The 24,201-nt window shown below is 38.9% G+C and overlaps 1 protein-coding gene across 1 annotated transcript in view; it reads left to right on the top strand.

The window, feature by feature from the left end:
* Positions 1 to 24,201, top strand: part of NEIL3 (nei like DNA glycosylase 3) — a gene marked incomplete at both ends in the record, with an annotated part of 39,304 nt that overhangs the window by 4,858 nt on the left and 10,245 nt on the right. Inside the window, 5 exons of the mRNA XM_079726694.1 lie at positions 2,484 to 2,611; positions 10,319 to 10,453; positions 10,764 to 10,977; positions 13,794 to 13,868; positions 15,439 to 15,605. Of these exons, the coding sequence (XP_079582820.1) occupies positions 2,484 to 2,611; positions 10,319 to 10,453; positions 10,764 to 10,977; positions 13,794 to 13,868; positions 15,439 to 15,605 (719 nt within the window). The remainder of the gene's footprint in view (positions 1 to 2,483; positions 2,612 to 10,318; positions 10,454 to 10,763; positions 10,978 to 13,793; positions 13,869 to 15,438; positions 15,606 to 24,201) is intronic.

Here is a 24,201-nt window from a genome sequence, read left to right on the forward strand (position 1 = left end):
TTTTTGCCAAGAAACCTTGGCAAACCTTGGTAAAGCAAGATGGGCATGATGGGTGGGGAAGACAGCAACCCTGTATTTTAAAGCCACACTCAGTTTTAAGAGGGGGAGAAGGAGGGATCTGATTAATCCCACAGATGTTTCCTGAATCCCAGGCATTGTGTGAGGCTCCCAGGGATATTAAACACCAGAGTTACTTTTCTCCAGGAGCTTATGGACAAATAAGGGAGAAACACAAGTCACAGACAGATCATCATTCAGTTTGTTAAGTCCCATCATAGTGGTTGGTGAAAACACTGTGCTGGGTTTGGCGGGTTGAAAACCTCAAGATGATTCCTCTTTCCAGTGGGGAAATTCCAGTACCAGAGAGAGGGACACACAATACATGTGAGCAAGGAAGAGGTTATACTAACATGTCATTTTAAACCCAAGCACCTCATCAAGTATTAAAAAACGAATTCTGGGACTTCCCTGGTGGTCCAGTGAATTGGCACTAGAGTTCATCCAAGAAAGAGAAGAGAAATCAGAGGCAAATGTTCTGAGGACATGGTGACACGTGTCTGTAGTTCCTGATGCTAGAACCTCCCACAGGATTTTTTGGGGGGGGGGGGGTTGTTTTGTTTTTTTGTTTTTTGGTTCGTGCAGAACTGCAAGGCTGTCACTATTAATTACTCCTGTGCATTCGTCATTGGTCTCTCTAAGTCTGTGATTGATTCCGCAGTTCTTATTTTGCAGAGGAGAGATGTAAAGCCAGTTCTTTGAACTTCAGGCAGTTGGGAAAGTTTGGCATTGGCTGTAGCCATTACAACTGTGAATGGATTTAGTGGAAGAATAGTGTCTGTTCATGCCTTCATCTGCTTGGGCTGCTATAAGAAAATACCACAGACTGGGTGGCTTAGACAACAGAAATTAATTTCCTTACAGTTCTGGAGGCTAGAAGTTTAAGACCAGGGTTCCAGCCAGTTGTTTCTGGTGAAGCTCTCTTCCTGGTTTGCTGATACCACTTTCTTTTCACATGACCTGTCCTCTGAGTATACAGGAGGAAGAGAGTGTGTTCTCTGGTGTCTCTTCTTCTATAAAGATACTAATCCTATTGGATCAGGGTCCCACCCTTATGACCCGATTAAACCTTAATTACCTCTTAAAGGCCCTATTTTCAAATACAGTCACAATGGGGATAAGAATTTCAATGTAAAGAGTGTTGGAGGGGACACGATTTAGTCCCTAGCAATTTGCAATCTTTTTTTCTTCTTTTTAACATCTCGTATCCCTTTATCCCTTTGAGCTAAATACCACAGTTGTGTCTTTTTTTTTTAAAACAAGGACCAATTTAGTCAAATAAAGAATAGAATGAACATATCATCTTAAATATATAGGATGACAGATGTCTGTAAACCAAAAGTCTGAGAGTCACTGAATGGTAACATCCTAACATAAGTGGAGGGAAAGTTGTGATTTGCTCACAGACAGTATCTAAAACTTTTATAGTTTTATGATACCAGTATACATACTGCCCAGCTTAAGAAAAAGAGCATTATCTATGTCATCATTTTCTATGTCATTATGTCATTGTTACTTGGAAGGCTAGTCTATTGATTTCTTTAAAAAAAAAAAAAGATAGGTTGGCAGGGCTTCTCAAGGGATATCTAAACTCAACCCATCCCCTTCCTTCACCCACAGAAGAACTGAGATTTTATGTTTGCAATTTCCTTGATCTTCTTGATACTGGTCAGTTCACATGTTGTAATTCTAACAGTATGTTGTTTGGTTTTGCATGCTGATGGGGGAAGGAGTAGTGGGTTTCTTTTTCCTTTATTCTGAACACTGCAGTTGGGGAGGGAGAGAGGAGCAGACCTCAAATCAGATCCCCCTCCTCGGGGGGACCCCAGGCTTTATCTCTGATCCCCCATATCCCACAAGACCATGAAATTGAAGCTCTCATTCCTTATGTCTGGTAAAATGCCTTTCTGATAAAAGCTGGCTTCTTACCTTTGGGGTTCTCTCTCACTTTTACTTGGTTTTTGACCTCTTATTCTTCCTTACTGGCTTACAAGTCAAAATGTCTTGTTTTCATATTTTATCCACCATTTTTAGCGGTTTGTATCTGAATGCTCTTCCGAGGACCTTGGCTGCACGTTGGAAATGAAAGACTCTGTGCCCTAGTTTTTAGCTTTAAAACATTCACATCATTTTTCTGTGCTTTTCATATGCACGGAGCGATGTGGTCCTGGAAGAAGTTCATTTTGATTGTGTGCCAATGACTTTTTTTCCACTTAATTTTTATTTGGCCTCTCTCTTTTTAAATGACTGCCTAGTAATTTGACAAAATGTATGTAAACAGCTGATTACATTATTTGACTTGTTGGAGATGATTCTTCTCACTGGATGTACCTAGGCATGAAGTAATATAAAAACATTAAGAATTAAATTATGATTTTTGTTTCGAGTTTGTGTGTGTTTACATATGTGTATGTATTTTCTCCTAGGCTGCTGCACTGAATAATAATAAAGACTCCAGCCAGAATTTCTTGAGACTGTTTAATGGACACATTTACAGTGGCGTGGAGACTTTGGGGAAGGAGCTCTTCATGTACTTTGGGCCAAAAGCTTTACGGTAAGGTAAATCTGTACAGTACGTCTTATCTCTCTATGTTTAGAGATGTGTTGAAGGCTTTTCTTGCAGTTTACTGCATGTCACATTTAAATACATAGAAAGTACTCCATTTTTAAGAGGGCTCTAATACAAGAGGTTGAGATTCTATCATGGAAAGCAATAAGCAGAAGAAGAATAAATTGTGATGTCATTGTTCCTTGAAGGGTTAGTCAATTTATTTCTTTTAAAAAAAGATGACAGTCTGGCAGGGCTTCCCAAGGGATAGTAGAGCATTCCAGCTCTGTTCTGCCCCTCTTCCAACTCCCCAGGATGCTCTTGTCCCTCTCATTTGCACCAAATATTTATTGCATTTAGCGACATTATTCTCTTTATATTTATGACAGCTCCTCATTTGGTTTGAATGTCTCTCTGGATTTTTACATTTTTCTCTCTTCCTTCTTTCTCTGAAGGCTTGTACGGAAATGGAAACTTATTTATAGATTTCAAAAGTTTCCACAGAAGTAACCGGTTCCCTGCTGTTTCACAGTGCTTACAGAAATTCATTGCTAACACATTGGTTGACTTAATGATAAAAATGTCAAAAAGTATGTAATCACCTATCTAATTTTTGCAAAACATACAAAAAAAGGCCTGTGGATTAATATGTCTCTCAAATCTGTCTTCTCGGAGTTTAGCCTAATCTGTTGCAAACTGTAAATTTAAATCTTTTTTAACGTTTAAGATATTAAGATATTAAACAGTTTTCACCTTCTTAAAAGTTCTGTTACTGGGCCCCATGCTTCTAAGTGAAGGTGAATAATGGTTGCAAAGAGATAATATGACTCTATGATTGTTCTTTATTGCATCTCATCTATTGCATGTTTAGAGTACTTCAGACTTTACGTGACTGCTTTTCCTTTGACGTGGTCTCTTCATTGTCAGCAGCTGCTGTCCTTGGACAGCGTTGTCCCTTCATGGTTTTTCTCAGCCTGGAATTGATAACATCAGCACACGCCTCCAGGTTCAGGCAGCAGTGATCTACTGCAGGCTACATTATTGTGGTAATAGATTGATTGATGTGATTGAAAATTCTTTGCTCCAGACAGAGTAGGACACAATGGGATCCATGTAAGATAGTTGAAAACATTGATATGTTATTGATTCTCTGTTGTGAGGTGCAGATTTATTTCTATAGCACGAGAGGGAGGTTTTTATCAAGTGTTCTCCACCAGACTGGTAAGGGGGGGAATCATTTCTCGGTGCAGAGCTGTCAGCAAGTGTTCCATGAAGTTCTAAACAAGGGCAGCTGTTTCCTCAAACTAAGCAACTAGTACCATCCCTGGCGAGTATGTGTCTCAGTACATGGATGGGCACCATTGCGATTCCTTGACTGCTATATGATGTAACAGTTCAAGGTCATTGGCAGATCAGCTGTTTGAATACGAAGTGAGCAACCTAAAATCACCTGTATTCCCTTTCACAATTTAACATAAGTTACGAAAATGCTCTCCTAACCTGCGCTTCTTGGGAGGATGGATGACAGTGTCAGAGAAGTGGGGTCCTGTGTAAGGCTGCAGGTCTGTGAGTGTGAGTTAGAAATGTAGTCTTCATTTCTGACCTCTGTTTCCTCCCCACCAGGCTGGTCTGCTCTTTAGAAAGCCGATAGTAGGAAACATGCTTAATGATCACAGTTCTCCCTCAATAGGCAGCTTCTCACAACTAAAATTGCCCATGGATTTAGTACATCTTATAGGCCAGGCCATGAATCTTCCTGGGATTCATTTGTTATGAAAGTAGAATACAGGCCTAGCCCTCTGGAAGAGAATCTGCCATGTAAAATCCACACTTCAGAAAGATACAAATTAGACAGTGACTATTTCTGTTGCTAAAAGATGTATCAAAGTGCTCGAAATAGTGCCAGAAAACAATTAAAATGATTTGATATGCGTTTATTTTAGGAGCGCAGATGTGGTGTTAGGGGTGATTGACACCTATACTCTTTCTGAACACTTTACAGAAGCTCTTCATCTGTAACAAAAAAAAAAGAGTCATGTTTAATTTTTTGTTAAATATGTATCAAATACTCATTAGAGCAGACTGAGAAACAATGAACAAACAAGAATAAATTTATACCTTCACAATCCCACTACCGAATAGAATCTCTATTAACCATGAGTGCATGTATTGCCCGTACTATGTCTGCATATATTTGTAACTCTGTTCACCCAGACGTGCCCATCCTACAAGCTGCTATTTTCAATCAAAATGAACGCAGCTTATATCGTGAACTTATATATATATATATATATATATATATTTTTTTTAATGAATATCTTTTCTAAAACACTTTGGTGTATCCAACTTATGGTTTATGTGACTCCAGTTGTTTGCAATTACATGCATACTCAGAGACCAGAAACTGTATCTGAAATATTTTGGAGGCTTTGCCATTTTAGTGAAGCATTATACATAATCAATTTTGTAATTTATTGGAGCTTGAGTGATATGATCCTCTAAAGAGAAATGCAAGAGGTAATGTGACAGTTCTTTCTGGTTTGCTGAAAAGTCTTTAAGGAATCCATGATATGCTACTTATAAGAGGGTTTTAGAGCTTAAACATAGTTTTGTAATCTGTCACGTAACATGTTAGGAAAAGTTGGAGTGTGATAAGGACTCCAAATGAAATTTTTTACTTTAGAGTAGTGAATACCTACTGTTTGTCCAAGTGCCCACTTATATTTTGGGGACAGCATTTCCTCTGGAAACTGATCATCTGGTCCCAATAACCAAAGAATTCAAGTTGAATTTAGCATAATCTTACTTAACTTTCTCTCCCACGTAGTCGATTGGGTCAGCCCGAGTTCTTTCGTGAACTTTCTCAGCTGGAGCTGAGACGGATTAGGCTCTCGTGATGGAGGAAAGCTGGGGCTGTGAGGCCTTAAGACTTGTAGGTGGCCATTGGCTTGCCCAGAAAGACAAGGTGATGGAAAATACAGTCAGCCTCCATAAAGCAGAGAGAATCCCAGAGGCATTTGAGCCCCTAATTCCCTCTGTTGCTAAGATCCAGCCACCTTCTCGCCTTGCCTGCGGTGTGATTCTTCAGCCTTCCTGAGACTCCGTAAGCCACCATATATCCCTTAATGCCTACACTTTTTTTTTTTTTTAATCTTTATTGGGGTATAATTGCTTTACTGGCTCATGGATTTTGTTTTTTTTGTTTTTGTTTTTGCGGTATGCGGGCCTCTCACTGTTGTGGCCTCTCCCGTTGCGGAGCACAGGCTCCGGACGCGCAGGCTCAGCGGCCTTGGCTCATGGGCCTAGCTGCTCCATGGCATGTGTGATCTTCCCAGACCGGGGCACGAACCCGCGTCCCCTGCATCGGCAGGCGGACTCTCAACCACTGTGCCACCAGGGAAGCCCAATGCCTACACTTTTTGAGCTGGATCTCTGTCACTTGCAATTTAGGAAAACTGACCATTAAAGTAATCTACAGGTAGAAAAATACATATTTTTAATTTTTTAAATAGTAGCTTTTTATCTTGTATTTCAGTTACCATAATGCTTTCATGCGTAACTGGAGAAAATATAGAAATCTTTACCGCAGTCATTTACGTTCCCTTCTGCACCCGACAGCCTACAGGGTAGGGTCACTAGTTCTGCCGCTTTCCTTTTCTTGCTTCTTTTCACAGTACACATCATCTTATTGCAGTTTTTCCCATATTTTAAAGTAATATATAAGCCAATTGTAAAACCTTAAGATAGTTCCAAAATATCTAAAGGAAAAAGTAAATACCACCCATAATTACTACTGTTAAAAAGAAAACACTCAACAGTTTTTGTAAATATCATAGATAAAGTATAAATTGTATATATACCATATATAGTTTATATTACATATGCATGAATTATAATATGATATTGCATGTTATGATTTTTATATAAACAGGAATTTTAATTTATATTTTTCCCTTTTTACGTAACATGCTTATTGCATTGGTCAATGTCAAAATGTACATTAATATTTTCAATGTGCACAAAGTGTTCTAGTCTATGGACGTATCATCATTTTTTTAGCTGCCTACTGACTACCTACCCTGCATATTCCTGTCCTTAGGGAGTCTCTCCACACTCAGGTCCCCCAGCCCCCCGGGGGCAGACTGCTGTTGCCTGTTACTCAGTGAGAGGTTCGTGATAGGGAAACAGAGGTTCTTGTTTCTTCCAGACCAGCTTTAATTTTGGGCCTGGGCAGGCCCTGAGCACGTGGGCCTCAGGGCTGCAGCCCCTCTCCTCCCTAAGGCAGCCGTGCTTCCTTCGCTGTGTGGGTGGCCTTAGGTCAGAGAGTTTCCTTGCTCTCTCCCCTGGGACTGGTGCCTTGAGTATCACTGCACGAGTCTGCACCAAAGTTGATTCCCTGCCTCATGCCTAGAGGCAGATGGCTTTTGCTTCCGTTCTTAACAGCAGTGCACTTGGCCTGGGCCTGGAGGCAGAAGGGTTTCCTTCCCTCCGCAGTGGCAGACTGCTTGCTTATCCTTGTTACACAAGACTTCCTCTGCCTGCAGGTAGTTTCCTGTTACTCCTTCAGGGACAGACAGCTTTTTGTTTGTACCTCTCTATTGGCTAGAGCATCGTAAAACTTTCTAAGACTTCTGCTTCATGTAAGAGGCATGTTCAAGAAGCAAGGTGACAGGGTTTCATGCAGGCAGGTCCCTTGTCACCAAGGGTGGCTCTTTCAGGTCCCCTGCCATGACTCACATCTTACTTGTGGGCAGCTTGTGGGTGCCTGTGGGAAAGAGCTTACAGGTGAGGGCACACTCTCCTTGTGTCTGGGGCTCCAGAGATTCTAAACCGTCAGACTAGCCACACTATTTAAAAGTTTGTTGAAAATATTAGCTGTTTTCTTCTTATCCATTTCTACAGTAGCTGTCTCTTTCTCCCGTACACTTCCCCAGATGGAATACTTTGTGTGTCTGTCTTTCCACAGAGGGGCTTATCACTCCTTGGAATTTATTTCACCTGGCTGCCTGCAATGTCCTGTTTCTGATGGGCTCAAGAAAATTTAGGATTTTATAAATACTGTGATTTTTCTCTCCTTGTTAGGGTAGGATCCATACTCACTTTTAGCTTCTATATCCTAAGTAGAAGCAGAACTCCCTTTTACCTTTTCAACATAGTTAAGACGATATCTTTCTTTTTATAACCTCTTTCTTTGATTTCCCAGCATAAGTTTTACAATCTTTATATTCAGCTATTTTACACGCTGGTATCCATATGACACTTTTGACCACTTGATAATTTTCATAAGCAACTGCCTCTTCTGCATGTGTAGTTGTCATTTATCTGAACCTGTGACAGTACTGTTGTTGATGCTATTTGTGTTTGGTTAAGGATGTTCAGATTATTCTGCTAGTGATAACCAGGAAGAATGTGGCTGGTGGTTAAAATAGTATTGGGTCTTATTTATTGATTTGTTTCAGGCAGTTATTTCGAACTAGAGGAATTTTCTTACTATCACTTCAATTTTTAGTTTGAACATAATTTTTATATTAGAATTTTGGTTGCAAGCGACAGAAGCCCAACTTAAACAAGCTTAGTAATTATTTATTATAAGAATATGGGTGTCTTTTGATACCGGAAGATAATGCAGTCAGGCTTCAGGTAGAACTGGAAGCAAAGACTAAACGCTATGAGGACTCTCTGCATTTCTTGATTCTGTTCCCCACTGAAATCTACTGTCATCTGTGTCTCTGAAGACAGGCCTCTCTTGGCTTTTCTGGTGCCCATGTCAGGACACATTACCCTAGACAGCTCCCATGATAGATCTCCCAATCCTAACGAGAAACTGATCTCTCTGTGTCCCAGATGAATTCTTCAGGAAAACGCTGATGAATCCAGCTTGATCCAGGTTTCCATTCCTGAATCAGCTGTGTGAAAGGCATGGGATCAGAGGAAAGGACAGAGAGCACTCCCGGTTGGGCCTAAAGCCCACGGTGGGCGGGCAGTCGTGTTGTGCAGAGTGAATGGTCTCAGGTAACCAGTTGGATTGGGAGTGCATGGAGCTTGAGAGGATCAAGAGATAGTAAGAAGGATCTAATAAAATTTTCCTAAACTGGCTTGATAACAGTGAGGAATCTCGGAAAGGAAATCTGACTCTGGAATGCAAATGTTAATAGGGGCATATGTCCGCGTTTATAAAACATCAGTATGAAAATTGTTATAACAGTACAGGTATTTACTGTGCCTTGAAAATTTTCATGGTACTGGTATGTTTTTCTTAGTTTAAGATAAAGGGTACTTAATAATAAACAAAATTTATTGGTTTATTGGGGCTCAGTTATCATAACATTTTTCTATTTCATAAAAATTCATTAAAATAAAATTTATTATAAAAATAGTTACTTTTATGCACATTTCCCCCTGAATAGATTTATAAGACCAAAAACAGGCACACTTATTTGATTTGGGGTTCTTACTGGGGCTACTCCTGCTTTTGAATTGGGTCTTAACCTTTGAGATTTTATATGTAGATGCAGTTTCATTATAGAACGTGATTTAGAATCCACTTTAGGAGCCATGCAGCTGAAAAGATTTTAGGTATGATGGCTTCTGGGCATGACAGTTGTATACCTTTCACTGGCATTGAACCTCCATAAGCTAAATTATGGAGTACTTACAGGCACACATTTTTCCTGTCAAGAACTATGGGGCATGTAAAATGCATTTATGATTGATAGTAGGGCACACAGAGTTTAAAACCCACATCTTTAAAGTTAGACTGGTTAACCTTGTACAATATTATAACATGGTGCTTTGGAATTAGAAGCACAGAGCAGTAACATTTGCTGCCAAAAGAGCCATATTTATCAACTCAACAAACTACAAGGAGAAGGGTTTGAAAGGCAGAAGACAATATTTCATCTTGAGAGTCATTTCTGATCTTCATCATCAGAAGTCTCGTAAAACCACTTTCTTTTTTCTTTTTTTTAAACTGGACATGCTAATCAACCCTATAAAAACTGAAAGGCTATGAATTTTTCATCACTGCATTGTGGCTTTCAAGTTAACTGTAAATATTTATAAATCCCCTCTTCCCAATACATACAAAGGTAGAAGGAAACTAAAAGAATGGAAGACAATAGCATTTTGACTTGTTCTCTTTTCTTTTAATATGAAAGATTTTGCAAAAATTTGTTTCACTGTGTTATCCCAAAGCAGGGGGGTAGAAAACAGTAAGTGTCTTGAACTGTAGATCTCATTTTGGAATAGGTAGACATTTCCAATCTACTGTGGCTAGAAATAAGGAATGTGAATGTTGGTGGCTTTGTAGAATTCATAAAAACACCAACTATAGGCGATTTAAATTTAGCCTTATCTCACCCCAAGCCTTTGAATCAGAGAAAAAGCTGAGAGACAGTAGACTGTTGCGTGAATAAAAGATACCTCATCTGACAAGAAAAGAGAACAGGGGTGTGTTTTCTTGGGCTTACTGCCAGGGCCTTATTATTTCTCTAGGAACTTATTTTCTTTGTGAGTTGAAAGAATGATTGCCATATCTAGTTTTATAAGGATACAAAGCCATTAACAAAAATATGATATTAACTATCATTTTGTGCCCTTGAAGTGTCTATTGTGACTAACATTTCTTTGCTTATATTCCAAAAAGTGAAGGAACAAAAATTTCATGCATGATATACTTACTGCCGCTCAAAGATGGGTTTGCTTTCGTTCTAGGATTCATTTTGGAATGAAAGGCTCCCTCGTGATTAATCCAGTTAAGTCTAAAAATAAAAATGGACTTTCCCCTGTGTTTGAAGTACAGCTCTCCAAAGATCTGATTTGTTTCTTTGACTCATCAGTAGAAATCAGGTAAAAGATTGAATTAAAAATTGCTTCAGCTGCAAAACTGCCAGGTTGGCTCTGCAGTTGGGTTTGGGATGTCACATGTGAAAATAAATAAATAAACAAAAAATTTTAAAGTAGTTTATAACTGATAAAACGTCATTTTAAAAGATTCTTCAAATAACATGTTTTGTTAGGGTCGTCATTGTTTGGCTATGTAACTCTTATAAGCTGGTTAACATAAAGTGTTTATGTTTATATCAAAGGTCATTTTAAATGACACTTGGTGAATTGTAACCAGGCACATGATTAATGTGTTTTCTATTCCTTTCTATAGAAACTCAGCAGAAAGCCAACAGAGAATAAGAATGATGGAAGAATTAGACGTATGTTCACCTAACTTTAGTCTCTCAAGAGCAGAAAGTGAAGTGAAAAAGCAGAGAGGACGGATGCTGTGTGACGTGTTAATGGATCAGAAAGTGTTGCCCGGGGTGGGAAACATCATCAAAAATGAAGCTCTCTTTGACAGTGGTCTTCATCCTGCTGTTAAAGTAGGTTTTAAGTAGTTTTTAAATGATTTCTATATTTTTAAATACTGTGAAGGGACCAACGTGGAACACTTAAATTGGCATGGCAGTAACACATTCTCCCCAGACAGACTTCTGGGGTCTTTGCTCACGTCAGCTTCTCCGTGAAGCCAACCCTGGCCTCTCTTTTTAAAATTGCTGTGTGCATCCCTGCCACCCACTTCTTCCTCCCAGGCTTCCGTAACTTGCTTTCTTTTTATTTTTCTCCACACCACTGATCACCTTCAAATATAGCCTGATACTTACTTGTTATATATATTGTTTAGGATCTGACTTCTGCTAGAACACAGCCCCTTAGGAGGAAGGTGTCTGTTTGGTTCGTTGATGTATCGAAGTATCTAGAATACAGTGTCTGGCATTTGGAAGGCATTAAAGAAATATTTGTTGAATGTATGAAAGAACTAAGCTCACAACTTTCTTTTACTTTCTGGCATATTAAATTCACACTCTACACACACTCATATATTCCTGTTTGTACCTATTCATGACATTAGAAAATGCTGTTTTGGTGGAATGGTAAGAATGGAAGTCAGGTAGCAGAGAATAAGGAATAAGTGATTGGTGAGGAAACGGAAACAAAACTTAGAGTGGTTGTTAAAATAGCTTAGCTTGGAGCGAAGGGAAAATATTAGACTGCTGGATGGAGAAGTTGGGACAAGAACTGGATCTTTAGGGTTTTATTTTTCTTGTTCTTCAACTGGAGTGACATGAACTTATTTATATGTTGGGAAAAAAAAAAACAAACTGGCCGAGAGGGAGAGGTTAAAATTGTAAAAAAAAAAAAAAAAACAAAAAAAAAACCAAAACGGAACGGTGATTAATAGGGCCAAGTTGTAAGAAGGTCAGAGCGGTTAGAACTCAAACCCAGGTGGAAGGATACATATATTTTGGTTTCCAGGGAAGAAAGCTACATTAGGGCTTTTATCCAGACCCAAATAGTCTCTATTAACTAAACCATCTTTTACGTGATTCCCAAGGTACCTATTTATTTTGTGTAATTGCTTCCCAGAGAGTTTTTATAAAATTCAGATCAGTAGGAAATAAGTTTTCAAAGAAACCAGTTAATAATTGTTGTAGACTTGGTTCTGTTTTTTGACACTTAGAACAAGCTTGACAAATTTCTATAATATGGGAATGATGAAACAGAATTCTTCACACTAATGAGCTTATGAGCTTTTAAAAATCTCTAGAACTCTATGGAAAATGTTTTTGAAAAAAGTACCCAGAGTGTTGTTGACCAGAACATTGTTGTTATCTTTGATAAACTGACAATTTACTTTTTATCAGTACATCCAGCCGGCCGTTCATCTAGTAAAGATCGTTTGGCCATAATGCGTGAGGGGGTTAAAAATTAATATTTCTGAAGCTTAGCTATTAGCCCCCTAAAAGCACACGCACAATGATTGAAAAAGTGTAACTAGCCGTTTAAGATGTGACTGAACATAGTACATAAGATGTGGTAAGAAATAAATGAATTTGAGAAGTACATATGTTTTAAACCTTAAATAAATGAAAAAAGAATACTTTTAGAAGGATTATGTTGATTAGATGGTTTTAGATTTTATAGACACTGATAAATTTGTTTCTGTTGTATAAAGATATACATACGTATTCATATACACACAACAAAGGTGGGTCTTTAGAATTTCTTCTGGAATTACTATTGAAGAAGCTACATGTGCCCAATGATCATGAATTCTGCAAAGGGTGACCCTGAGGTTTATGCTAGGCTGTGTCACAAAAAAATTCTTCAGCAAGGTCTGTTTCTGAGTTCTTCCATGTGTTAACATGTACTGTAATATTAAAGCATGTCTATAAATTCCTATCTTTTTCAAGCTTGATAGTGACCTTGGTGACCATCTACTCCTGTACCTGTTTGTCCCTTCTTTCTGGTCTTTTTTTTTTTTTTTCCTTTTTCTCCTGCAAGACTTTTCAAGGTGGCTGATAGGCAATGCTGGGACTTTGAAGATGTCCAGTACAGAATAGATATTCAATAAATATTTGAATTTAGAATTAAAGTTTATAAGAATGGTATTTTTCTTTTTTTGAATTTTTCTAAAATTGAGGTATAGTTAATTGGCAATGTTGTGTTAGTTTCAACTGTACAGCAGAGTGATTCAGTTATATACATATATGTATTTTTCCAAATCTTTTCCATTATAGGTTATTAAAAGATACGGAGGGGACTTCCCTGGCGGTCCAGTGGTTAAGACTTTGCCTTCCAATGCAGGGGGTGTGGGTTTGATCCCTGGTCAGGGAGCTAAGATCCCACATGCCTCGCGGCCAAAAAACCAAAACATCAAACAGAAGCAATATTGTAAAAAATTCAATGAAGACTATAAAAATGGTCCACATCAAAAAAATATAAATCTTAAAAAAAATAAAGATACTGAGTATAGTTCCCCATGCTATACAGTTAGGTCCTTGTTGTTTATCTATTTTCTATGTAGTCGTGTGTATCCATTAATCCCAAAGTCCTAATTTATCTCCCACCCCACCCCCAGCTAGCCCCTTTGGTAACCATAAGTTTGTTTTCTATGTCTGTGGGTCTATTTCTGTTTTGTAAATAAGTTTGAGAATGGATGGTATTTTTTATCTGTAGTACCATCACTTAAAAATATACACTGTTAATAACACTGAATAGATATAAGAGTTTTAGAAGAGATGCATATATTTCGAATCTATTTCAAGTACTCTTAGGTAGAACTGGCAAGTGGTATTGTTTTTCTACAATAATGAACAAATTATGAAACTCTCCTGAGTTGTTTTTCTATTTTAAGGTTTGTCAGTTAACAGATGAACAGACACATCACCTTGTGAAAATGATACGTTATTTCAGCCTTCTTTTTTACAGGGTAAGAGCAAAAATTTTTCAACTATGTAAAATGTCAGTTATTTCCCTTTGATTGCACCAGAAATGTCAAGGCTGTATGTAGCCATCTAGTGGTAAGAGCATAGAGGTGCAATAGGGGAGAGTGACACGTTATGGGCATAATTAACACCTTGAAATTTTAGGTCACAGGTCGGTCCAAACTTGTCTAACTCTAATTATATTAAATTATCTTTACACTAAGTTGGGGGACAGCTATGTTAGCATTTTACTTACTTAGACTCTTGTTCTAATTTTGGATATATAAAAGTAATATATAGGTAGCCTAGAGAGAGATTCAGTACTTTGGGATAAATATAGACTTCAGTTCAATCAGATTTTGCCACTTACCATCAGTGTGGTTAATATTATTTAGGTAACTTAATTTAGATTTAGTTTCTTTATCTGTAAAATGGGATAATAATACTTCTCTATCTACCACAGAGACTGTTTTGAGAATAAGTCCTCACTAAACTGTAAATTTTTAAAGTTGTATATATACATATATATGCATATATAGAGTTAAGTAAACACATTTTGTCTTTAAACGAAGTATCATAAATATGTCCTTTTTTCTCTACAGTCCATTTCCTGTATTCAAAATGTTTGTTTTTACTACTGTTAGAAAGTCAGGTATTGTAGGCTTCTTCATTAATTGGCCTAAAGTGTTAATGAGCCTCTTGCTTTACATACCTGTCCTGAGTATCGATGGCTATTTTAGTATTACATATGCTCACTTATTCTAGGGAAAGATGATTACAGATACCTATCCATTTTCTGCTCAGATTAAGATGGGCATTTCAGTACTTTGTTTAAATTAATATGAGTTGTTCCTGTAATTTTCAGCTTGTAATATGATCCACCATATTTCTGGGCTTTTAAATTTTCACACTGCTGATGTAAATCCCTAACATTCTCTTTGTAGGAGCTTTAACTGTATGTGAGTAGACTAAAACTGTGACAGAGAGTATCAGTGTCTTTTGAAATAGAACTTATGCCAAAACAGAACATGTTCACTGCTAAGATGGCATTTAAATTTTTCTTTTTCAGTGAATCTGTAAGATTAAAAACAAAAAACTGTCCCTTTTCAGGTCAACAAAGAAGATGATCTTGTGAAGTGTTTCTCCCTAGGAATAAATTTTTTGACTGTTGAAACAAAGTGAGCAGCTTCAGTGTTCTAAAAATAATCAGATTTAAAGTCTTATAACCACATACTTACGTTTAATTATAAAAACCTTAAAAGCATGAAAGACATTGTAAATTATAGAACTTTTATATCCCATTTAGATAGGAGGGTAAAGCCATGCAAAGAGCAATTTTGAATACTAATAAGTTATAAAATAATGACTTAATTATTTCACACAAATCTTATTTGACAAATGTTGCTGAATCTTGTCAATACCTTTTTCTCAAATGAAAGAAAAGGTTATGAGGACATATGTATAAACATATGTACATTTTTAACAAATTATTTTTAGAAATGACTTTGAAGGATATATCTTTCAATACTATGTTGTAGATAACATTGTAATGTTTGTTTGTTTGTTTGTTTTTAGTGCCACAGAGCAGGATCTGCTGTCTCTAACCACTATAAGGTTTACAGGCGTCCTAATTGTGGTCAGTGCTGCTGCAAAATAACTGTGTGTCGCTTAGGGGAGAATAAGAGAATGACATATTTCTGTCCTCACTGTCAGAAGGAAAATCCTCAACATGTTGACATATGGTGAGAAATCTAATTTAAAGTTTACTCTTTGCCCTAATTCTCTAACAAAAACGCTATTAATAAGAGAACATAGTTGAATAGCTATCAGGCTGTTAAGAACAGAACATAACTCACAAGTTTTTGAACCCTTGGAAGGAAATAGTAAATAATATCATCCAAAAACCAGAATGAGCTGAAGATGACTTATGAGCCTCTTTTGAATTCAGTAGAAAATCTCTAACTTTGATGTTAATATCCAGGCTTTGACTTTCATCTCCTTTGTAGAGTGATTACCAGGAGGTGTAGTTTTGTCAATAATTGGAAAAATGCAAGTATTTTCCAAAGTTCTTGCTTTTGAAATAATATTATAAAACATTAGCACGCTCTCTTTACAAAATTGCAGTCTTCTTGGTGAAACAACCAACTACTTACTAAGCACATGTGTGCTGATTCAGCCAGTGGCTAAGTAAGTCTGTTCCCATTCTGCATTCCAGAGCTGGGGAAGTAACCACAGGATGGGCTCAGGGACCCACTGGACCCACTGTGGGATGAACTTGAACTTAAATCCCATTGATCACCTGACCTCCACAAGCCCCTACTCTGACTGGCAGAGCACAGTGGTGCTTTTGGGTCTCCTGGAATTAATGTCAGTTCAGAACCAGTGTCCAGTAGTCCTCAAAACTTTGACAGTTTCCTTTTCCGCAGTGTACTTACCCCGGTAAGAGGCCATAGGTCCCTTTGGGGAAGGCTGGCTGAAATATTAACAATATAAAGGAGCTGAACTATATGTGATTACAAGCCAAAATAACCAGTACAGACATGAAGCACATAAAGTGCTATAAAAGTTTGGGGGGATGTTAGAAGTTTATAGGTATACAAAAGGTTGGGAAAATCTCATAGAAAAAGTGTAATTTGAAGTTTATTTTAAAGAGATTGGGGGACGGGGTCAAGATGGCCTACTACAAGGATGCGGAATTTCCGTCTCCTCACAACTAGGGCACCTACCAGGCACTGGTGGGAGACCACAGACACCTAAGGGGACGGGAGGAACCCCCAGCGACTGGTTGTTTCAGTTATACTTTTATTTCTCTTAATGTATTTTTTATCATTCTAATTTTATTTTGTTTTTTATTCTTTGATATTGTACTGCTCCTTTTTTTCTTTCTTACTTTTTTTTTTTTTTTTTTTTAACCACACCACGAAGCTTGAGTGATGTTGGTTCTCAGACCAGAGGTCAGGACCAAGCTGCTGTGGTGGAAGCTCCGAGTCCAAATCACTGGCCTAACAGAGAACCTCAGACCCCAGGGAATATTAATTGGAGTAAGGCCTCCTGGAGGTCCTCATCTCAGCACCAAGACCTGGATATATCCAACTGCCTGCAAACTCCAATGCTGGACGTCTCAGGCCAAACAACCAGTAAGACAGGAATACAGCACCACCTATCAAAAAGAGGAAACAAACCAAAAAAAAAGACGAAACCACGGAAAAATATGTTACAGATGAAGGAGCAAGGTAAAAACCTACAAGACCAAATAAATGAAGATGAAATAGGCAACCTATCTGAAAAAGAGTTCAGAGTAATGTTAGTAAAGTTGATCCGACAAATGGGAAACAGTTTGGAGAAAGTACAAGAAATAGTTAACAAGGGTCTAGGAGAACTAAAGAGTGAACAGTGATAAACAACACACTTACTGAAATTAAAAATAATCTAGAAGGAACCAATAGCAGAATAACTGAGGCAGAAGAACAGATAAGTGAGCTGGAAGATAAAACGGTGGAAATAACTGCCAGGAAGCAGAAAAGAAAAAACAATGAAAATAATTGAGGACAGTCTCAAGAGCCCTCTGGGACAACATTAAATGAACCAACATTCGAATTATAGCGATCCCAGAAGAAGAGAAAAAAAGGGGGTTGAGAAAATATTTGAAGAGATTATAGTTGAAAACTTCCCTAACATGGGAAAGGAAATAGTCAATCAAGTCCAGGAAACAGAGAGTACCATACAGGACAAACCCAAAGAGAAACACACCAAGACACATATTAATGAACCTATCAAAAATTAAATACGAAGAAAAAATATTGAAAGCAGCAAGGGAAAAGCAGCAAATAACATACAAACTATCAGAGCTAATCAATGAATTTGGTAGAGTAGCAGGACACAAAATTAATGCAAAGAAATCTCTTGCATTCCTATACACTAATGATGAAAAACCTGAAAGAGAAATTAAGGAAACACTCCCATATACCACTGCAATGAAAAGAATAAAATACCTAGGAATAAACCTACCTAAGGAGACAAAAGACCTGTATGCAGAAATCTATAAGACACTGATGAAAGAAATTAAAGATGATACAGATAGATGGAGAGATATACCATGTTCTTGGATTGGAAGAATCAGCATTGTGAAAATGATTATACTACCCAAAGCAATCTACTGATTCAATGCAACCCCTGTCAAACTACCAATGGCATTTTTCACAGAACTAGAACAAAAATTCACAATTTGCATGGAAACACAAAAGACCCCAAATAGCCAAAGCAATCTTGAGAAAGAAAAACGGAGCTGGAGGGATCAGGCTCCCTGGGTTCAGACTATACTACAAAGCTACAGTAATCAAGACAGTATGGTACTGGCACAAAAACAGAAATATAGATCAATGGAACAGGATAGAAAGCCCAGAGATAAACCCATGCACGTATCGTCGCCTTATGTTTGATAAAGGAGGCAAGAATATACAATGGAGAAAAGACAGCCTCTTCAATAAGTGGTGCTGGGAAAACTGGACAGCTACATGTAAAAGAATGAAATTAGAACACTCCCTAACACCATACCCCAAAATAAACTCAAATGGACTAAAGACCTAAATGTAAGGCCAGACACTATAAAACTCTTAGAGGAAAACATAGGTATAACAGTTTATGACATCACAGCAAGATCCTTTTAGACCCACCTCCTAGAGAAATGGAAATAAAAACAAAAATAAACAAATGGGACCTAATGAAACTTAAAAGCTTTTGCACATCAAAGGAAATCATAAACAAGACGAAAAGACAACCCTCAGAATGAGAGAAAATATGTGCAAACGAAGCAGCAGACAAAGGATTAATCTCCAAAATGTACAAGCAGCTCATGCAGCTCCATATCAAAAAAACAAACAACCCAATCCAATAATGGGCGGAAGACCTAAATAGACATTTCTCCAAAGAGGGCATACAGATTGCCAACAAATACATGAAAAGATGCTCAGCATCTCTAATCATTAGAGAGATGAAAATCAAAACTGCAATGAGGTATCATCTCACACCAGTCAGAATGGCCATCATCAAAACATCTACAAGCCATAAATGCTGGAGAGGGTGTGGAGGAAAGGAAACCCTCTTGCACTGTTGGTGGGAATGTAAATTCATACAGCCGCTATGGAGAACAGTATGGAGGTTCCTTAACTAAAAGTAGAACTACCATATGACCCAGCAATCCCACTACCGGGTATATACCCTGAGAAAATCATAATCAAAAAGAGTCATGTACCACAAAGTTCATTGCAGCTCTATTTACGATAGCCAGGACATGGAAGTAACCTAAGTGTCCATCAACAGATGAATGGACAAAGAAGATGTGACACATGTATACAATGGAATATTACTTGGCCATAAAAAGAAACAAAATTGAGTTATTTGTAGTGAGGTGGATGGACCTAGTGTCTGTCATACAGGGTGAAGTAAGTCAGAAAGAGAAAAACAAATACTGTATGCTAACACATATATGGAATCTAAAAGAAAAAAGCATGCTTCTGATGAACCTAGGGTCAGGACAGGAATAAAGATGTAGACGTAGAGAATGGACTTGAGGACATGGGGACGGGGAAGGGTAAGCTGGGACTAAATGAGAGAGTAACATTGACATATATACAGTACCAAATGTAAAATGGATGGCTAGTGGGAAGCAGCCGCATAGCACAGGGAGATCAGCTCGGTGCTTTGTGACCACCTAGAGGGGTGGCATAGGGAGGGTGGGAGGGAGATGCAAGAGGGAGCGGATATGGGGATATATGTATGCGTATAGCTGATTCACTTTGTTATACAGCAGAAACTAACACAAGTTTGTAAAGCAATTATACTCCAATAAAGATGTTTAATAAAAGAGAATTTTGGCTAAATAAATGAGCAAACAGACATTATTTACTCGGAAAGGAGCATTGCCACAAACCTTGAATTGATGATAACAGTGGCGGAGCCAAACGAAGTCTCCCCAAGTTTGTTAAATAGCAAAAGTTAGTTTTACAGGTAGGATGGGATCAGCTAGTAGGAATCAGTAGTAGTTCTGGAGATGGCTAATGTCTTACCTGAATCAGTAGATTAAGGACTTTTTAATTGATTATAGCATAATTAGGATGGGAAATGAAGAAACAGATGTGAAACTTGTGTAGTGTAATGGGCGAGAGATGGTTTCCAGTCCTGAGGTCAAGACACTGGAAATGGAGAGAAAAATAGGTACTTTAAAAAAATGTTAATGCCAGCAAGTATTGAGAGGTTTGCTATGGAGGATAAAGCAAAAAGTTCCAGGCCCCAAAACAGAAATTTTCACTTTATATATGTGGGAAAGACAGGTAGAATGGAAGAGGTAAATTAAGTTTTGGATATATGGACTAGATAGTCTACATAGGGTGGGAAGGGGGTGGGAGATGATGGCTTGAGTGTTACTACCCGTGTTCTTAGTTGAAGTATTAAAGCAAGATCAGTTCACTGAAAAAGTATATAGAAAAGAGCAAAGGAGGAGGGAGGCGCCATCTTGTCTGTGGAGAGCTCAGGGCCCTGGGATGGAGATGATGTGGTCCAGATCCCCATTATGTCTTCATAAATATATTTGCAGCTATCTTTTTTTTTTTCTCCTTGTTCCTGTGTTTCATTTTGTTCATCACCTTTTGTTATTGATTACTTTTCTCTAAACCACACCATATCCCCTTTTTCTCAGCTTCCTCATCCCATTTTACTCTCATACAGATCCAAAATATGTTTAAATAATATGCTATATTACACAGATTTATGGGTTTCTTATTTTTAATGTTATAGGTGTACATTTATTTGATCAAAAGTGTATAACACTGGATCTGGAAGATAGAATACATTCAATATATATTTGTCTACTGAATAAGTGATTAATGTTCCATATGTATTTGTTTTCTGTGAATTGATAGCTTTTGAATTTTAAAAAAGTTCTTCCAGGGCTTCCCTGGTGGCGCAGTGGTTGAGAGTCCGCCTGCCGATGCAGGGGACACGGGTTTGTGCCCCGGTCCAGGAAGATCCCACATGCCACGGAGCGGCTGGGCCCGTGAGCCATGGCCACTGAGCCTGCGCGTCCGGAGCCTGTACTCCGCAACGGGAGAGGCCACAGCAGTGAGAGGCCTGCGTACCGCAAAAAAAAAAAAAATTCTTCCAGATTATCAAGTAAACATGTTATTTATCATATAAATAAGATCATTGTCAATTCCAAAGGTTTTTTGAAACTAGGATTCAAAGCCTCAAGGGTTCCCTGAAAGAGACTTGGGAGTTACTACGAGTTAGGGAGGCCGTGCTGTACTGGAAATGTCCTGGGCCCTGCATTCCCTCCTCCCTCCTGACCTAGTTTTCTCTCTATTGGCATCCAGCTCAAGACTCATTGCAAAATAAGTGTATACAAAATAAAACATTTGAAAACCAGTAATATTTGCCCCACTCTTAGAGATTTCTGTAGTTAGGAATATTCAATTTATTTTCTGGATGAGCATTTGAGCACTTTTTATATTGACTAAACTTTTTCACTTTAAAGTCATTTCAAATTAAATTGAAACATGAGAAGCCCAGTAGTAATGATCTAAATTCCTGTGTTCCTTCAGTCACTAAAAGTTTACTTCACCCCTTCCCGAAGTCCTCCCCAGATTTTCCAGTTTTCATTGATCACACCACACTTTCAATACCTATACTCTTTGTTTTTTACTAGAGTCTTTATAATTTCTGTTTCACTTTTTCGTTTCTGTACTATTTACTTTCTTAGGGTCTGCTATATGCCAGGTACTGGGAAAACAAAGAGAAAATAGAATACAGTCACTCGAAGTGCTCAGGGTCTAATGTGGGGAGTAAATAGATCATTAGAACCCCGTGATGCGAATGCTGCAAAAGGGCACATTTGTGCTAACGGCAATGGAGCTATAGTATGGATGAGGAAACCTTGAAATCCACCTGGGAAGAACAAAGAAATCTCTCTGAGGAGGTGAAGTTTGAGCTTAGCGTGGGAAGAAATAGGAACTCATCAAAGACAAGAGGCACGGAAGGGATTTCCTGGAAGAGAAAACAGCCCCTGACAAGGTGCACGGGGAAGCGCCCTGTGCATTCAGGGAGCTGCAGGAGAGGAGGGTGTTTTGTTCCTATATGGAGACGTATTTACGTCTCTAGAAACCATCTAGTTTGGAAATGTGTTGAGAGTTGGTTGCTAGTTAATGAGAATTTAGTGTTGTTTGCAAACCAGTTCTTAAGGCCGACCTGACCTGGCAGAGATTTTTCAGGGGGATGGAGCAATTATAGGGCATTTGGGAGACGTGAAGAAAAACTGTGGTGGGTTAATCTTGACAGCATAGCCCTGTTTGGGGAAGAGAGTTTGACTACATAGTTGTCATGTTTAAAAACATAATTTACAAAGGACTCAAATTTTGACTACAATGAAAGATACCCAATGCAGATTATCTTAAAATGGGAATTTATGGGTCATGGAGCCAAAATAAATGTTGGGGTAATTTCATAGCATCAGTGGAAAAACTATAAAACCCCACGTTTCAGGGACTGGAACTCCTGAAGGTGACCTTGCCTGGGCTGTCCACAGATGGAACAAGTGGAAAGAATACAGGCAGGTGTAAGCTGCTTCCTGCTTCACCCTCTCATTTCAAGTCTCATGGTAGCAGATTCCCTCTGGTTTCAGCAGGAGAAACACATTCTGGGGGGGCTTCCAGGAAGTACTGTGGCTCCCTGACTAAGGGATCAGAGTAGACTGTAGCAATTGACTCAGCTGATGTAGAATTTGGACAGGTTGCTGGGCTTTACCCCCAGAGTGTGCGATTCACAGGTCTGGGGAGTGGCCTGGACTCTAGGACTACCGAGTTCCCACGTGGTGCAGGCGCTGTGAGCCCAAGGACCTTTCTCTGAGAACCACCAGCCTTTGGATCTCTCTCCCTCAGCTGTCTCTGCCTTGCGCCTCTACCAGGCTGTCCGTGGGTCAGTGGTGGGTGGTGCATGTGTTGAGTGGACTTGCAGCCCAGATCATAACGTCCCCTAAGTGAGGAATGGAACAGCATCGCTTGTCCTGGAAGTTTAATAAGACAGTGCACCTGCTCCCTGTGCCAGGCCGGCACACCATCCCTGGGCACTGAGCAGGTATGAGCTGGTGCTGGCAGCACGTGGGCCTGGCCCAGAGAGAGCCCCAGGACTGACACCAGCGACAGTGTCGCCAACGTCCGTGCAGCTGGAGTGACTGCCCCCACTCTGCACACTGCCACTCCGATCCACAGAGGACAGCACAGCAAGCCATGGAGGCTTCGTGAGTTCCTAGTAGATTTGCCTCTGCAGCAGAGCCTGCAGGATTTGCTGGTGGACCAGGTATGAGGGCAAGAAGGGTTAAGGACGGCTCACACGTTTCTGGCCTGATCAACTGAGTGATGGTGATGCCATTTACTGAGATGTGACAAACTAGCAGAGTTGCGGATGGGGGCAGTGGGTCCTGACTTATTTGTACTAGCTTCCCATGGCTGCCATAACAAATTACCACTAACCTGACAGCTTAAAGCAACAGAAATTTATTCTCTCACGGTTCTGGATGCCAGAAGCTCAGCGTCAGTCTCATCGGGCCGAAGTCAAGGTGTGGGCCGGTCTGTGCTCGCCTGGAGGCTCTAGGGGAGAACCCATTCCTTGCCTTTTCAAGGTTCCAGTGGCTGCCAGTGTTCTTCATTTGTGGCTACACGACTCCTCACGTCTCTGCCTGTGTGGTCACATTACCTTCTCCCCTTCTGTGTGTATCATATCTCCCTCTTCCTCTCTCTCATAAGGATACTTGTGTTTGCATTAAGAGATCACCCTGATAACCCAGAATCATCTCCCCAAGTCAAGATCCTTAATTACATCTGCAAAGATCCTCTTTATAAAGTAACATTTGCAGGTTCCTGCTTTTGTGACCTGCTGTCTTTAGGAGGCCATCATTCAGCCCACTACAGACAGGTTAAGGTTGAAATTCCTGTTAAACGTCCAACTGGAGATTGGAAAGACTTTATTAGCAGGCGATTAAGAGCAGTAAGGAGAGAATGCTTCCAAAGCTTCTTTATGTAACAATAAAATCCCCTCATGGTTAATGAAATTTATAGGATAGAAGATGAAAATGGTTACAAGTTGGAGCACATTGAAAATCTGAAGGTTATTTAAATTGTGTTTACTTAATTATGAGTAAATGTATGATGCTGCCTCTCAGAGTAAGTTAGCAGAGGGCAGGGATTAGGTCAAGTAAATTCTATAGAAGGTCTCGTGTCCCATAGGAATAAGAAATATTTTTAAAAATTTATTTTATTGAAGTATAGTTGATTTACAGGGATAAGAAATATT

This window comes from Hyperoodon ampullatus (assembly GCF_949752795.1).
Source record: "Hyperoodon ampullatus genome assembly, chromosome: 20".
Classification (NCBI taxonomy): Eukaryota; Metazoa; Chordata; class Mammalia; order Artiodactyla; family Ziphiidae; genus Hyperoodon; species Hyperoodon ampullatus.